Raw genomic sequence first — 15,254 nt, 5'->3', positions numbered from 1 at the left:
GAAGGACCTTTAACAAACGCATTTATTCATATCACAATTCAATAATACAAACAAATGCTCACAAAGTCAAAGGAAACATCACATACCACCCAAAAACCACAAAAACGTAGATCCATGTGTAGTTAGCAAAACAAATACACTGAATAATAATATCACTCTAAAAATGCAAAAGTAGTGCACCATCCTCCCTCAATGAACATAAAACATTTCGAATACACCACAAATCTGTAAACATCTGTAGATTACAAGTAACACAATAAAAAGCATCCACTTTCAATCTCAATGCAACTAAGCCTTCAAAACTAAGTGCTGCATCAGTCCAACCCTGTCCAAGCATTTTACTCTTCATTGTTTTCCAAATTGCTACCTTAGTCATACCAAGAAGGAAATTGATTAAGACATGAGTCTTCTTTTTCAAAGCTCTGTACCTACACTGTAATCCCTAACAGTTGTTCTAGCTCATAACTAATAAGCTCATAACACTCAAATGTCGTTTTGTAGTTGAGCAAACTATAAAGTATTGAGCTCTGTTGGCTTTTATGCAACTTTAATTGAATAGGGCTCAATATTTTTTAGCTAATTTGTTCGGAACGCTCAAAAAGTTTAAGAAGCATATATTAGTGACGTTCTGGTGGGTGGAGTCTTGTCGCTCCCTCAGGAAAGCTGAGTCAGCCATCTTGAATTTACCTTGATGCAGGGAAGATTTGGCCAGCCCGTGTGGATTAAGAGTCCCCAACTTCAACCTACCACGACCACCACCTTATTTTTTTTCATCAACTGCCCTAAATTTGGTAAGTCTAACGTGTTTTTGTTTTGTTTAAATTTAATTTCGATAAACATTCTTTTTTATTTTTTTACTGGAAATACATTCGTACTTTGCGCACAGTGAATGTTTGTTATAAATGAATTCGAATCCAAGTAATTGTAATTTTAGAAGTTTTCGAATGTGACAAATACGTAATGTTATTTCAAATTAGAACGGTGTAACGTTTTGGCGGTTTTCCGTGGGGGACAACATTTCCCATAATGCATTGTATTCTTGCCCGGGAAGTTGACGGTGGCAGTTCTAGCTCTATGCCTTTGAACTTTCTACTAAAATTTTCTACTGTCCGTTTCTACCGGTTGTCGTATTCGCCGGTAATGCACGTGTGTATTGTGAGTATACTTATTTCAATAAGTGTCCGTGTTACACAGTCAGTAGTTTACGCTGTTGAGCTATGTGTGTGTGCTAGCATGAAGCGAACAATAATAAACAACATGAGTGTGTTATCATGATGGTAATTAGACACATGTTTGTATTTTTTCGTAGTCTCAAATGTGTGGTTGTGAGATAATCTCGAAGTTCTTTTAACAGTTTAGAGGGGTATTCCACTAAGCGAGCTCTACAAGTCAAGCCTTGCGGAAAAATGCATCGCCTGATTCAGCCTAACATTACACACTGGTCAAACTCGGTGCTACGAACGAAGTTCACCTAAATTGTTCGCGCTAATTCGACAAGGCTCAACCAGCCAGACTGAGGCGCCTCCTTGACACCTTTAAGCCAGACCCTATCGATCTTTGCTAGATAAATTGAAATGAAATGAAAATAAAGAGCCGCGTTCTGCTCCCAGGCTAAGAAAGAATCATTGATGCAGACTGTGCGGATCACAAATACTCCCTAACCTGTAAGGCAGGGGTGTCCAAACTTTTTTCACTGAGGGCCACATACATAAAAATATAGGAGGGGCTGGGCCACTTACTAGAAATTAGGTAAAAAACCTTAACTTTAGTGTATTAAAGTGTATTAAAGATCACAAAATCACTTAAAAGTGGTCGAATATGTTATATTGTTGAATATAATTAAAGACAAAACCGCCTTCATCACAGCTTTCCATAAATTGATCTTTATTGATTCATTCAGAAAAAGTTTTGGTAGCTCATTTTCAGAACAGCAGCTTCAGATTTCTTCTTAGACAGAAGATTTACAGCACAGAGAAAAAACAATAAAGGGGAAAATAGGACGGGTAAATTTCAAGTTTGTTATTTAAGTTATTAAGCTTAGCAACACACCTATTAACATTAGTTTGAAACGGTTAACATTAACAGACTGAACTGGACTTAATAACAGGAGTGCATATAATCTTAGTAAATTATTGTGGTGAGTATCAGCTGCGCTGGGTATGTAAATCGGGCCATCCAGCTGCGGTGCTGATTCGACGTGACTCGTGCCAAAAATCCGGACAAATGTCACTTGATCAAGGAGCAGATCTGCATCAGATGAGATCAGCTGACTACGTGTGTGTGCTGTGCAAAAAATGTTTTTGAACATTAACAAGTCGTCTTTGTGCACATATTGTTTACAGATATCAGACTGCAAAGAGCGCTACAGAGAGTCAGCATTTCACCAGTTGTCAGTGGGTGAGTTTTATAATTTGTGTCCTAATTTAAATAAAAAATAAATACAAAGAAACTAGAGAATTTTGCCCTGAATTATTCAAAATTTTTAGATTTTTTTTTTGCAACAGAACAGACAAAATTAAATTACTGTGTGAACTTGTTGGCATAATTATGTTCCACCTAATTTAAAAATTGACATGCATTTTAAGTACAATGCGTGTAAACAGTGCATTTTGAAAAGCCAAAAGTGCAAACAGGGCTGAAATGGTTTTGACTGCAAATGTTTTAATTGCAGGGGTGAAGTTGGCCCAATGGAGTGGAAATGCAAGTTGTGTTCTGCAACTTCAAATACTCGGGGACAATTATTTTGGCACTACACTGTATTGCATACCCAATATTCACGAGTGTCCCCCCTGCCATGTCTCTATGACAGTTGCATTTGTACTTTTCCATCATTCGAGGCAATGAAAGCTCATCTGTCAAGATCACATAATGATTCACATAGAGTTGATGCAACTGAAGGAGCACGTAGTTGTTTTATATGTCCTTTGTGTAACTTCACACAGCCCTTTTCTGAGGGAATTCTGTTTGGTCACTTGAGAAATCATTTACGAAGTCATGAGATGGTACCATGCCCATTCAAAAACTGTAATTACAGAACAAATAGTTACTCAGCATTTAATGCACACAAAAGTAGAAAGCATAGTGGTGATTCAGGCTTTGGTGAATGTGTTGTATTGGCATACAACGATAGCGCCCCAGAGCTAGTTGCAGCAGAAAGTCTTCGGGAACCTGCTGAAACTCACAGTCCAGGGTCTGCAGACACATTTGATCTCGATGAGATAAACAGTCAGTGTGACCCAGACATGTTAAAGGCCCAGCTGAACCATAACTTGGCATCGTTATTTCTAAAGATGCAATCTATTCTTCATGTGTCAGAAATGGCATCTCAGGAAATAGTGGAACATTTGACTCAGATATTTTTCTTGTCCCAACCGATACTCAAACATGACATCAGAGAGGTCTTAGAGAGTCATGATATCACTGTCAGTGAAGCAATTCTAAATGAGGTTGTCAGTACTGTTATGGACTGCAATGTTATTGTCAGTGCCACAGCTAAGGGGAAGCCGTTATCCTCAACCAAGAGAAGGAAAACCTTCATCGAAAATAATTACCCTGTGGTAAAGCCTGTACAGTATCTGCTACAGCCAGGACACACAGCAGTACATGTTCCCATTCTCAAAATGATACAAAAAATCTTCAGTCATACAGATATTCTTGATAAAATTAAAGAAACAAAGGTGGCACAAAACGGTGTCTATGTAAGCCACCAAGATGGTTTGTACTTCAAAGAGAACACATTCTTGTCTTCAGATGAGTTCAAAATAACACTAATTTTGTACATTGATGATTTGGAGATAGCCAATCCGCTTGGCACATCGCGCAAAATACACAAAATCTGTTCAGTATACTGGATGCTTGCTGATCTTCCCAGTAAATACCGGTCAGCCTTGCATGTGATTCAGCTTGCTGCTTTATGTAAAGTGGCTGACATCCAGACATTTGGGTATGAAAAAGCACTTGGTCCTTTGTTGAGAGACCTCCGTACCCTTGAACAAGATGGGATATTTATTGAGTCTATTGGTAAGGTAGTCCAAGGAACAGTCATGTGTGTGGTGTGTGACAATCTTGCAGCCCATGAGTTGGCAGGCTTTTCAAAGTCTTTTAGAGCAGAACACTTTTGCAGGTTCTGCACAGCAACACAAGTTAAACTTCAGACTCATGAAGTTGCAAGCGGCGAGTTCAGTCTTAGGACAAAAGACAGCTATAATAGTGATGTGCATGCCGTAATGCATGGGGTCAGTCGGAGTCAAAATGGTGTTCAGGCAGATTGTGTCCTGAGACAGCAACTAGAGCATTTTCATACTGTCACTGGCTTTCCACCTGATGCCCTCCATGATCTTTTGGAGGGCATTGTGCCTACAGAGCTCGCCCTGTGTATTGGAGAGATGATCCGTCGCAAATACTTCACCCTTGAATATTTGAATGACAGAATTCTGTCATTTCCCTACCAAGGAACAGACAAGCTTGAGAAACCTCATAAAATACCACAGAGCTTTGCTTTAAAGAAAAGCATTGGTGGTAATGGCCATGAAAATGCCACATTGCTTAGACTGCTCCCTTTGATTATTGGAAATGCTGTTCCTGAAGAGGATGGGATATGGACTGTGCTAATGGACTTAAAAGAGGTAGTAGAGTTATCACTGTCTTCAGAATTCACAGAGGAGTCCATCCAGTATTTACAGTCGAAGATCCAAGATCATAGACAGATGCTGAAAGAAGCCTTTCCAGATTTCAAACTCCGTCCTAAGCATCACTACATTGAACACTATCCTGACCTTATACGTCTTTTTGGGCCCCTTGTACACTTGTGGACAATGAGGTTTGAGGGAAAACACAGTTTTTTCAAGAGAGTTGTACACGATACACAAAACTTTAAAAATGTGTTAAAAACACTCGCCGACAGGCATCAGTACATGGTAGCATTTCATCTCAGTGCCTCAGGATTCTTCAGACCTCACCAGCAAGCATCAAATGTCTCCTCTGTACTGGTATCAATGCTTCCAGATGTTGCAAAGACATATGTTAAACAAATAACAGCAAGCAATGTTATTTACAGCACATCAAAGATCTGCATTGATGGAACTGATTATAATGTAGGAATGTTTTTGTCTGTTGGACAAGAGGGAGGACTGCCTAAGTTCTGTAGAATTGAACAGGTTCTCCTGGTTAATAGTAGTGTTGTCTTTCTTTGCCAAAGGCACATATCGCACTACATTGAACACCTGAGATCTTACGAACTTTTCCCAAATAATCTGGCTGTTCACACCCCATCAGAGCTAAATGACAAAACACCTCTCTGTGCTTACAACGTAGATGGAAGATTGCTCTTGACACCAAAACGTTTCATATTATTACATTGAAGATTTATTGAAGCAGGTTAACAGCTGACTTCAACATTCTCTTGGAGCTGTGCTGGGCAGTGGGTCCATGAATAAACTGCCTCACTCCAGCAGGTGTCCTTCCATACTTCCCATCGTTCAAGTGAGGCTATGGACTTGTGTACATTGTTTGTATCACGTTTACTCTCCATAAAAATTAATGTTTGTTCTTTTTTTTCCCTTTTTCTTTTTTTTTCTTCCCCTAGGAACCAAAAGATGGCTGCTGCCCAGAAGCATGTGCTGCGTGTGTATGTTGAACGAGACACCGCCCTGAAACTTACTCTACTTGAGCGACCAAAGTCAGTGGAGGAGCTGAAAGAAATAATTCAAGAGAGGTTCAAGCCAAGACTGGATGGGGACTTTAGCCTTCACTATGAGGATCCGGACTTTGATGGTGATCTTTGTCTCCTTGTGGACATCCAGGAGTTACCAGAGAAGGGCACATTAAGAGTTGTCAGACCTGAAAGCGACACCTTCTCTACTGCATCTTCTGACACAGACATACTCCCACATGTACCTGCGATACAGCGCCAGAAGAGTTGGCCTGATGAATTTGTTGTTCCTAGTTTTGGTTATGAAATGGATCATATACTAGAAGAAGGAAATCGAGTTTATGAAGAATCAGGAAAATTGCTGAAGTTAAAGAGATCACAGAAGAGTGAAATCCTTAGAAAAATGGCAGAAACAATCTACAGTTTTAAAGCATACGCACATGACAAGGAATTGGCAATGGCTGCTCAAGCTTTGATTAGAGCTCATCCATGTCTCAGAATGACAGCTGGTGAAGACGGGGCGTTGGGATGGAAACGCCACATGGGGTACAAGCTTGCATCTTACCGTAACAATCTGGCCAAAGCTGGGGTTGCAGAAGTAGCCATCAACACAGGGAGGCGGAGCCGAAACAACCCCAACAATGATCACCCCCATCAAAACATAAAGAAAGCTCGAAAAGCTGAGGTCAACTACATCACTAACCTACCGAAGGATCAAACCCCAGCCTCTCTGGAAAAAATGAGAGAAAAGATCATGCATGAAGTCGAAAAGACTGAGAGAAACTACTTGGTCATAGGCAAGCTCATGGACACAACCTATGCCCTACGTCGCCAAGAAATTGTTGGAGCTGTTGTAGCTCCACGAGTGAGAGACGTCGTGGACAGATGGCCAGCCCTACTTATAGAGTCACAGGTAAAATAAAATTAAAAGTGTGTGTGTGTGTGTGTGTGTGTGTGTGTGTGTGTGTATATGTCTGTCTGTCTCTTTACTGTTCTCCCAGTTTTTAAAAGTCTAGATTTTCAAACAATTTACCAAAAAGCAAATGGCAGATGTAAAATGACAACACATCACTGTGATGTTTTTTTTTCTTTTTTTCCCCATTCATAGTAAACAAAGTCTCTAGAAGTTTATTTATTAAAATTTCCTTTAGATAACATTACAAAGAATGACGAATAACTTTCTATTTTGGCCTTGGTTCTGATTAGAATTTCTCTGGTTTTGCTAACCTGAGAACTTTTTAAAATACATTCACAATTCTGTTCCTAATTCATCTTTGTTCATTTCTGTGTATTTCTGTTCATGTACAGGTGGTGGCAGAGTTCCACCGAATCAACAATGTTAACCTGCGCACTCAATTCTACAAGGAGCTGGACAGACACACCCCTAGACTCATCACTTTGTTCCGAGACAAGGCCATCAAGACTGGCAAGATTGCAGAGGAGCTAGCAAAGCTCATGAGAATTTATGACATTCGGGTAAATTTTTCATTTCACATGATTCAGGATTACATTAACCGATGGTTTGTACACAGCTGTAAGAAGCCATAGTGTCAATTGCTTCAACTGTGCTCCGAGATTAAGTGATTATGCCATGGATACAAGGTTGTCATTTTAGGAGAAGGACATCTTGACAAAATCTATCCTATCAAAATATCCAAAAAAATCCAAAATACAGAATTTACCATCTATGGCTAGGGTAGGGTAGGGTAGGGTTACCCTTCTAGATTGACAAGTTTAGCCCGTTACACAAAAAGTTTGTCATTGTTATAGATCAGGGGTGTCCAATCAGAACATGGCTATCCAACACTTTGTTTTTACTCTGCATTTGTGTAAATACTATTCTAATAGATATTGTATGTTCATCTAGGAACAGCATGATGTAAATACAAGACGGGCCCTCGTCCTTCGTGCACTTCCTGTGTACCTGCGTGAAGATGCCTCCATGTTATTCAGGACTTGTGATGTAAGTGTACTGGCCTCAGCATCAACCCCTTTGCCTAGCTGTTCAGTCAAACATATGACATCGCTCAGAACTCAAGGAGAACCAGGGTGTATATCAGGAAGGAGGTTCAACACAGTCCTCATCTGACTTGTTTTCTCCCATATATCAACTATTGTTGAATAAGATTGCAAGAAGATTGTTACGCATAAACCAGAAAACATGAAAATAGTTGAAAGATTATTATACAAAAAAAATCTGCAGATAAAAACTATCTCCCTTTTAAAATTCAAGTGTTCTATTTTTTTGGAGGTGCCATGTTGTGGTCAGAGAAATGTTTGGTAAATAACAAAAACAAAAATCTTGGCATATATTTATTATTGAAAACATTTATTTAAACATATGTTTTGAAGTCAAACCGAAATTAAGATTATTGTAATGCATCATGATGTATCGCCATATCAAATTAAATCGTTGACATTATAATCCTAAAAGAAACGTGTGACTTATGAAGATTCACACCTCTAATCAATAGCATGATTTGTGTCCTTGTGGGGCTGAACTCATTCTTGTATTATTTTTGTTTTGCAGTCAGCAGATGGTCCAGACCTCACTGACACTCCTGTGGCTCTGCTGACAGTTGTCACGGATGACACTACTGATTCGGCCCTCTTCAGTCCCGAAAGCATCTGCATTGTCATTGAGGATGAAATACTTGTGAATGGTCCCACAAATCTGGCTGAGTCATTTCTCCTGCTCTTTGGGTACATCTATGCACTAGACCTACAATACCCAAAGAAACTTGAGCTTACATTCACATTTATCCAGAAGGTTGTGATGTGCCTTGAGGACAACAAACCACTGAAAGGGCGTCTACTGACGCTGAAGAATGATTTGTTCAATGAGTGGATCACTCAGAATGGACTACTTGTTGAGCTGAGTATTGAGGAAGCTTTTTTTTGTTTGTTTTTTTCCCTAATCATTGGGCTTTTCTACTTCTAATTTAAAGTGAATGACTGCTCATTTTGTGGACTATTCATGTTTAACGTTGTGTTGCCTAATACCTCAATGCACTACCTGATGTTTGTTCCCAGTTATGTACAGTTGTGTAAACCAGTACATGGATGCCTCATTTCTCCTGCTTTTTGGGTAGTTCTGTGCACTAGACCTACAATACGCAGACTCTCGAGCTTTTATTCACATGTATCCAGAAGGTTGTGACCCTTGGAGTCTTTTTCTCTTGTTTTATTTATGAAGCACTTTTTTATGAGTGAGCTCTGTTGTTTGTGCCTTTTTAAAAGCACATTGTGTTTAATAAAAAGTTGTTAAATTGTTAGTGTTGTTACTTTCATGTTTTCTAACACTTTTAGCTGATTATAATTTACTGGGCAAATAGTTCAGAATTATTTGTAAGTGTATTTCCCACAGTATTTTAAAAATCTTGAAGATTAAGTGTTATTTCCCATATTATAAGTTAGAAAATATGAAAAAGTTTGAGTTCATTTCCCACATCATATGAGTTGCAATATGTAAAATATTTTGAGTGTATTTCCCACCTTAATTAAGTTGAAACATATTGAACATTTTGAGTTTATTACTCCCTAATTATAAGTTGAGGAATATCAACATTTATGAGTTAACATTGAGGTAATTTAAGGCAACTGCAACTACAATTTTTATTTTAGTTAAACTTAAAACTTTTAAAAACATCACTAGAAAATTGTTGTGTAATCTGTTACACAACAATTTTTGAGTTCTGTGAACTTATTAGGTTTTACAGTGTAAGACTAAAAACTAAAACAGCCATAGAAAAGTGGTCACCCAGGGCTTCCAACCATTCCTGCAAAAACAGGCTTTTTAACCTTAGACAGGACAAAAACAAGCGTTCCAGCGACTCCTGTTCTTCACAAAATAGACATCCACCCCTAGTAGTTGGGTCAAAGTGAGCTCTGTGTCTGTTCATAGCTATAAATCCATGAATAATCCTCCACTGGAGGTCACCAACCTGTTTCTCAACAGGTGGCTTATACAGGAACCTCCATCTGCTCTTCGGGGCAAGGTCTGAACCAAGAACCTGTGTCCACCTCAACACGCAACACCGGTGTTCTCAAAGAGAGAAGCAGTCTATTCTCCTCATGCCATCCATCAAAAGCTGGTGCAGCTGAAAGTACTGGAAATACGTACTCATATCCATTATGCCACTGGTCAGCTAGATCGCAGTTTTCAGCAAATACTTTCAGTGACACGGGTAAGGACTCCCAGACCTCTCCCAGGATCCTCTTTAAGATTCTGGTGGACTTGATGTTAGTAAGGTCACATATCCTTTCTATCAATAGTTTTGCGAGGTGACCCAGTTTCACAATCCCAGCATGAATGAACTTGGTCCTTATTGTAGGTGATGACAGCAAACAATCCCGTACAACAAGTCATTGTGAAACAATGGTTCCTCAAAAATCCCCAGCCAGGTCTAGGGTCAGGATCACGGAAAATCTTCAGCGTTTCCCAAGCATCCAACACTGAATGATAAAAAGGTGTTAAACCCATCATATCAGGCTCTGCTGTTTTAAGCAAAAACAGATGCTTATCCAGTCCAGGATATCCAGCTTTACGGAGAAGCAGCCGAGCCAAGGGCAGCCAGCAGTAACTACTTCCATAAAGCAGCTTCTGAGCGGTTTGTAATCTGAAGGCAGTGGTCTTGGCCAAGATATCCACAAGTCCTTGACCTCCCTCTGACACAGGAAGAAAGAACACAGATGCCTTAAGCCAATCCTGCCCGGACCAGAAAAAATCCACAATGAACATCTTTAACCAGCCCAGGAGGTGGAACCAACCCCATAAGCTTGTGCCACAGGGACGAGATTATTGGCAATCAGAGCCCTACCCCTATATGACAGCTGGGGTAGCAACCATGTCCATTTAGACAACTTGGACTCAACTTTTTCCTGTACGCCCCTCAGTTCTTTTTCTGAAATTGTTCGTTACCTATAAAAAGTATCAGTGTCTTAATACCATTCCTTCCCCAGCACATATTTCCTGGCAGGGTTGGACTGTTCTCCACCCACCATTTACTGACCAATAAGGCCTCACTTTTGTCCCAGTTAACTTTGGCCGAAGAAGCCTTTTCATACATATTTAACCTCTCACTCAGTTCATTCACATCATGTTGATTACTAATAAAGATTTTAACATTATCAGCATAAGCAGAAACAACTACCGAAGAACTGTGACCCATTCCCGGTAGGGAAAGACCTTTTAATTTTCTCAATCCAAATAAAAGAGGCTAAACTATATAGCTGACCAGAAATGGGACAACCCTGCCTAATACCTCTATGAACTAATACAGGGTTACTAAACCTACCTGTCACCTTCACTACACAACTAGCATTGGCGTAAAATAATGACACCCAAGAAAGAGAAACATTTCCCACACCAAATGCTTGCAAGGCCGAAAAAAGAAAAGTATAATCTACACGATCAAAAGCCTTCTCCTGATCAACAGAGATAATCCCCACATTTAGGTCACATGTCTCACAGACAGCAAAAACATCTCTCATAAGAAATAAGTTGTCTAACATAGATCTGTCTGGAACACAGGAAGACTGATCCACTGGAATCAGGAGTTCAATAAAACATTTCAGCCTGTTGGATGACACCTTTGAAATAATTTTATAGTCTACATAAAAAAGTCACTGGTCTCCAGTTTTTTAACAAGGCAAGGTCCCCCTTTTTAGGCAGCAGAGAGAGTGCACCCTGCTGGCAAGAAACTGGAAGTGTACCCCTAACAAAAGAATCATTAAACACATCCAGAAGATCGTTCCCTAATACATTCCAGAAATGTTTAAAAAGTCCGCAGGTAAACCATCTATTCCTGGAGATCTCCCAGAAGCCATCTGTGTAACCGCTGTTGTAAGTTCCTCCAATGTCAAGTCCGTGTTTAAAGATTCCTGATCCTCTGAAGTGAGTTGAGGAAGCCCTTGAAGAAGTTCTGCTACCACTGCTTCATCACAGTTGCATTCTAAAAGAGATTAGTAAAACTCCATTACAAGTCTTCTCATCTCAGCTGGATCTGTTGTAACTTGGTCGTTTCGCAGATGAAGGCAGACCATCTGTCTCTTCCGTGCGACTGACTTCTCCAAATTAAAAAAGAATGTTGTTGGTGCGTCCATGTCCCTAAACTTTGTAAACCAAGCACGAATCAGAGCCTCGTTAACTCTCTCCTGAAGAAGAGTAACTCCATCCTTTTATGATACAGTAAATCCTGCTGATTATTCTGACTAACAGAAACACTCTCCAAGTCTGTTATTTCCTGTTCCAGTTGCCGAATCACCCTCCTAATGTTGTCAGTGGATTTATAAGTATATTGCTGGCAGAAATTCCTGATTTGGACTTCCACTACCTGCCACCACCCAATCAGGGATTGAAAATCATGTTTCTTTGATCTCCAGAAAATTTTCACAAAAGTAAAATCAAGTAACAGTTCAGTGTTAAAATGCCAAAAAGATTTCTGTGTCCCTGTAACAGTAGGAACCAATTCCATTAAAATCGTGTCGTGATCTGTAAACCCAACAGAAACAATGTGGCAATTCATTACACGAGTGCTATAAGATCCAGACAGATAAAACCTGTCTAACCTGGCTGCACGGCATCTACCTTCAGCTATTCTGACCCAGGTATGCTGTCTACTCCTTGAATTATTTCTTCTTCACACATCAATCAGGTCCATCTTTGTCAAAACATGAGACAAGAAGTTGGAAGACTCAAAATGTGTTTCCTGACCTGTTCTGTCCAGCATACAATCAACACAGCAATTCCAGTCTACACCCGAAATAATACATTCACTGGAATCTATAAGACTTAAGTTGTCTTCCAACATTTTAAATTGATGTTTCTGTTCTGGACCATAATTTGATTCATACACTTTAATAAAATGAATGACAACACCTTGAATTTCTGCCTTGACTTGTAAAATTCTGCCATTAATATATTCTGCACTTGCCAAAATTTGGATGTCCAGAGTTGGTGAAATAAAATACCGACCACTGCACAGCAGTTAGTTCCATGACTAAATATGCATTGCTCCTTCCAGCTTACCCCCTTTCTATTTCAATAACATTGTCACTATGGGTTTCTTGTAAAATAAAAAAATACATCTAGCTTCTTCTCTTTGATAATTTCTGTAATCAAAGCTCTCTTCTGAGCATCCCTCCCCCATTTATATTCAAAGAGGACACCTTTAGATGTTCCATATTGAGAGAAGGAAGAAAAGCAGTGAAGAAGAAAAAGTATATAAGAAACACAGAGTGATATCTGACCATCTTGCGATTAATAATAAGATTTTACTTTTTCCTCAAATGAGTTTTAACTGCTCTTTTCCCCCCGTCTTAAATTAGTAACATGTTTCCTTAAACAATATCGTTTCTTCTCATTCAGGAGATCCACACCAACAACTTTCTGTATTGTCTTCACAGACTGAATAAACTTATCAACGTCAGGAAAACAGTCCGTCACCAAAACTGATCTTCCATAACTATCGTCCAAGAATGAGTTAATTTCTTCTAAAGAGTACAAATTTTCAGTTTGGGAAACACTTTCCGCAACTGAGAAACGCTCTATGTTTGCCATACTGTCACCATGGCAACCAGTCTGCGTCGTAGATTCTCCCTCTACCTTTCTCCCCAATCCAACCTGTTCAATCCTAACCCAAATTCAAAGTCGCAAAGCAATAATTAGCAGAGAAAACAGTCCTACTATGTAATAATAGAAACATGACAAAAAAGTTTGAAATAAACAACAGCTCTCAATCCTACTCATGACATGCTCCACCACCAAACTCCCAGCATGCAATGCAGAAAGAAAGAAAGAAAGAAAGAAAGAAAGAAAGAAAGAAAGAAAGAAAGAAAGAAAGCAAGCACTGGTGCAGCGTTCGATACTGTCGACCATAATATCCTATTAGAGCGATTAGAACATGCTGTAGGTATTACAGGTACTGCACTGCAGTGGTTTGTATCATATCTATCTAATAGACTTGTCATGGTCCTGGGTCGGTGACCCAGCGCTTTTAGTTTGTTATCATTTTCTAGATGATGATTGTTTAAGTTCTGTGTTATATTCGGTCTGCCTCTGAGTCTGCGTCTGTATCTGTCTGTCGATGGTGTCACCCCATCTGTTTGTGAATCTGTCTGTTTAGTTCAATGTCTTGTCTGGTTCCATGTGTCTGAGTTTCCTGTTTTATTGTGAAGGTCCGTGTCGTATGTGAGTGTGATCAGTTTACGTTTCCCCTGTCCCGTCAGCCCAGATTCCTCCCAGCTGTGTTGCCCTCCTGTCTCTCATCCCCTGATTACTGGTGTGTGTATTTAAGCCCTGTGTGTTCTCCTGCCTGTTGCCGGTTCGTCTGTATTACTCAGTGTCAGTCTGTGTATCCACCGTGTCTTCTCCCTGCTGTTCATCGTCATCCTCCTCTGCTCGTTTTCATTCAGGTTTGTGCTCTGTAGTTTAGTTGTTTCCCAGTTTAGTTTAGTTCGAGCCCCGTTTGCTGTTTGTCCACATTCTTTTTGTGTTCAATAAATCACCTTCACTTCTCCACGACTGCCTGCGATTGGATCCTCATTTATTCCACACGGCTCGCCTCGGGAGCCGTGACAAGACTCCAGTTTGTACATGTAAATGGAGAGTCCTCTTCACACACTGAGGTTAATTATGGAGTTCCACAGGATTCAGTGCTAGGACCAATTCTGTTTACATTATACATGCTTCCCTTAGGCAGCATCATTAGAAGACATAGCATACATTTACACTGCTATGCAGATGACACCCAGCTCTATCTGTCCATGAAGCCAGATAACACGCACCAATGAGTTAAACTGCAGGAATGTCTTAAAGACAAAGACCTGGATGGCCGCTAACTTTCTGCTTCTTAATTCAGATCAAACTGAGGTTATTGTACTCGGCCCTGAAAAGCTTAGAAATATGGTATCTAACCAGATTCTTACTCTGGATGGCATTACCTTGGCCTCCAGTAATGCTGTGAGGAACCTTGGAGTAATTTTTGACCAGGACATGTCCTTCAATGCACATATTAAACAAATATGTAAGACTGCTTTCTTCCATTTGTGCAACATCTCTAAAATTAGAAATATCCTGTCTCAGAGTGACGCTGAAAAACTAGTTCATGCATTTATTACTTCCAGGCTGGACGACTGTAATTCATTATTATCAGGAAGTCCTAAAAACTCCCTGAAAAGCCTTCAGCTAATCCAAAATGCTGCAGCAAGAGTCCTGACAGGGACTAGAAAGACAGAGCAGATTTCTCCTGTTTTGGCTTCCCTTCATTGGCTTCCTGTTAAATCCAGAATTCAAAATCCTGCTCCTCACATACAAGGTCTTAAATAATCAGGCCCCATCTTATCTTAATGACCTTGTAGTACCATATCACCCTATTAGAGCACTTCGCTCTCACACTGCAGGCCTACTTGTTGTTCCTAGAGTATTTAAAAGTAGAATGGGAGGCAGAACCTTCAGTTTTCAGGCCCCTCTTCTGTGGAACCAGCTTCCAGTTTGGATTCGGGAGACAGACACTATCTCTACTTTTAAGATTAGGCTTCAAACTTTCCTTTTTGCTAAAGCATATAGTTAGGGCTGGACCAGGTGACCCTGAATCCTCCCTTA

The 15,254-nt window shown here is 39.9% G+C and overlaps 1 protein-coding gene across 1 annotated transcript; it reads left to right on the top strand.

Annotated features, from left to right (window-relative positions):
- Window positions 1-703: 703 nt before the first annotated feature.
- Window positions 704-8,591, top strand: LOC146650331 (uncharacterized). The gene is made up of 6 exons (XM_085383636.1): window positions 704-791; window positions 2,343-2,397; window positions 5,585-6,563; window positions 6,959-7,126; window positions 7,518-7,613; window positions 8,181-8,591. The coding sequence occupies exons 3-6, from the start codon at window positions 5,595-5,597 to the stop codon at window positions 8,589-8,591; spliced, it is 1,644 nt and encodes a 547-aa protein (XP_085239762.1). The 5' UTR covers window positions 704-791; window positions 2,343-2,397; window positions 5,585-5,594.
- The last annotated feature ends 6,663 nt before the right edge of the window (window positions 8,592-15,254 follow it).

Source organism: Rhamphochromis longiceps, linkage group LG16, assembly GCF_057381845.1.
Source record: "Rhamphochromis longiceps isolate RC_006_pf linkage group LG16, R_longiceps_female_GT1.1, whole genome shotgun sequence".
Taxonomy (NCBI): Eukaryota; Metazoa; Chordata; class Actinopteri; order Cichliformes; family Cichlidae; genus Rhamphochromis; species Rhamphochromis longiceps.
Note: the sequence above shows the minus strand (reverse complement) of the source record. Positions and strands in the feature narration are given on the sequence as shown.

Excerpts from the sequence above, each read along its gene's own strand:
- LOC146650331 (XM_085383636.1), top strand. The coding sequence starts at position 5,595 with ATGGCTGCTGCCCAGAAGCATGTGCTGCGTGTGTATGTTGAACGAGAC. Across the intron at positions 6,564-6,958 it reads CCCTACTTATAGAGTCACAG|GTGGTGGCAGAGTTCCACCG; the intron begins GTAAAATAAAAT and ends GTTCATGTACAG. Across the intron at positions 7,127-7,517 it reads TGAGAATTTATGACATTCGG|GAACAGCATGATGTAAATAC; the intron begins GTAAATTTTTCA and ends ATGTTCATCTAG.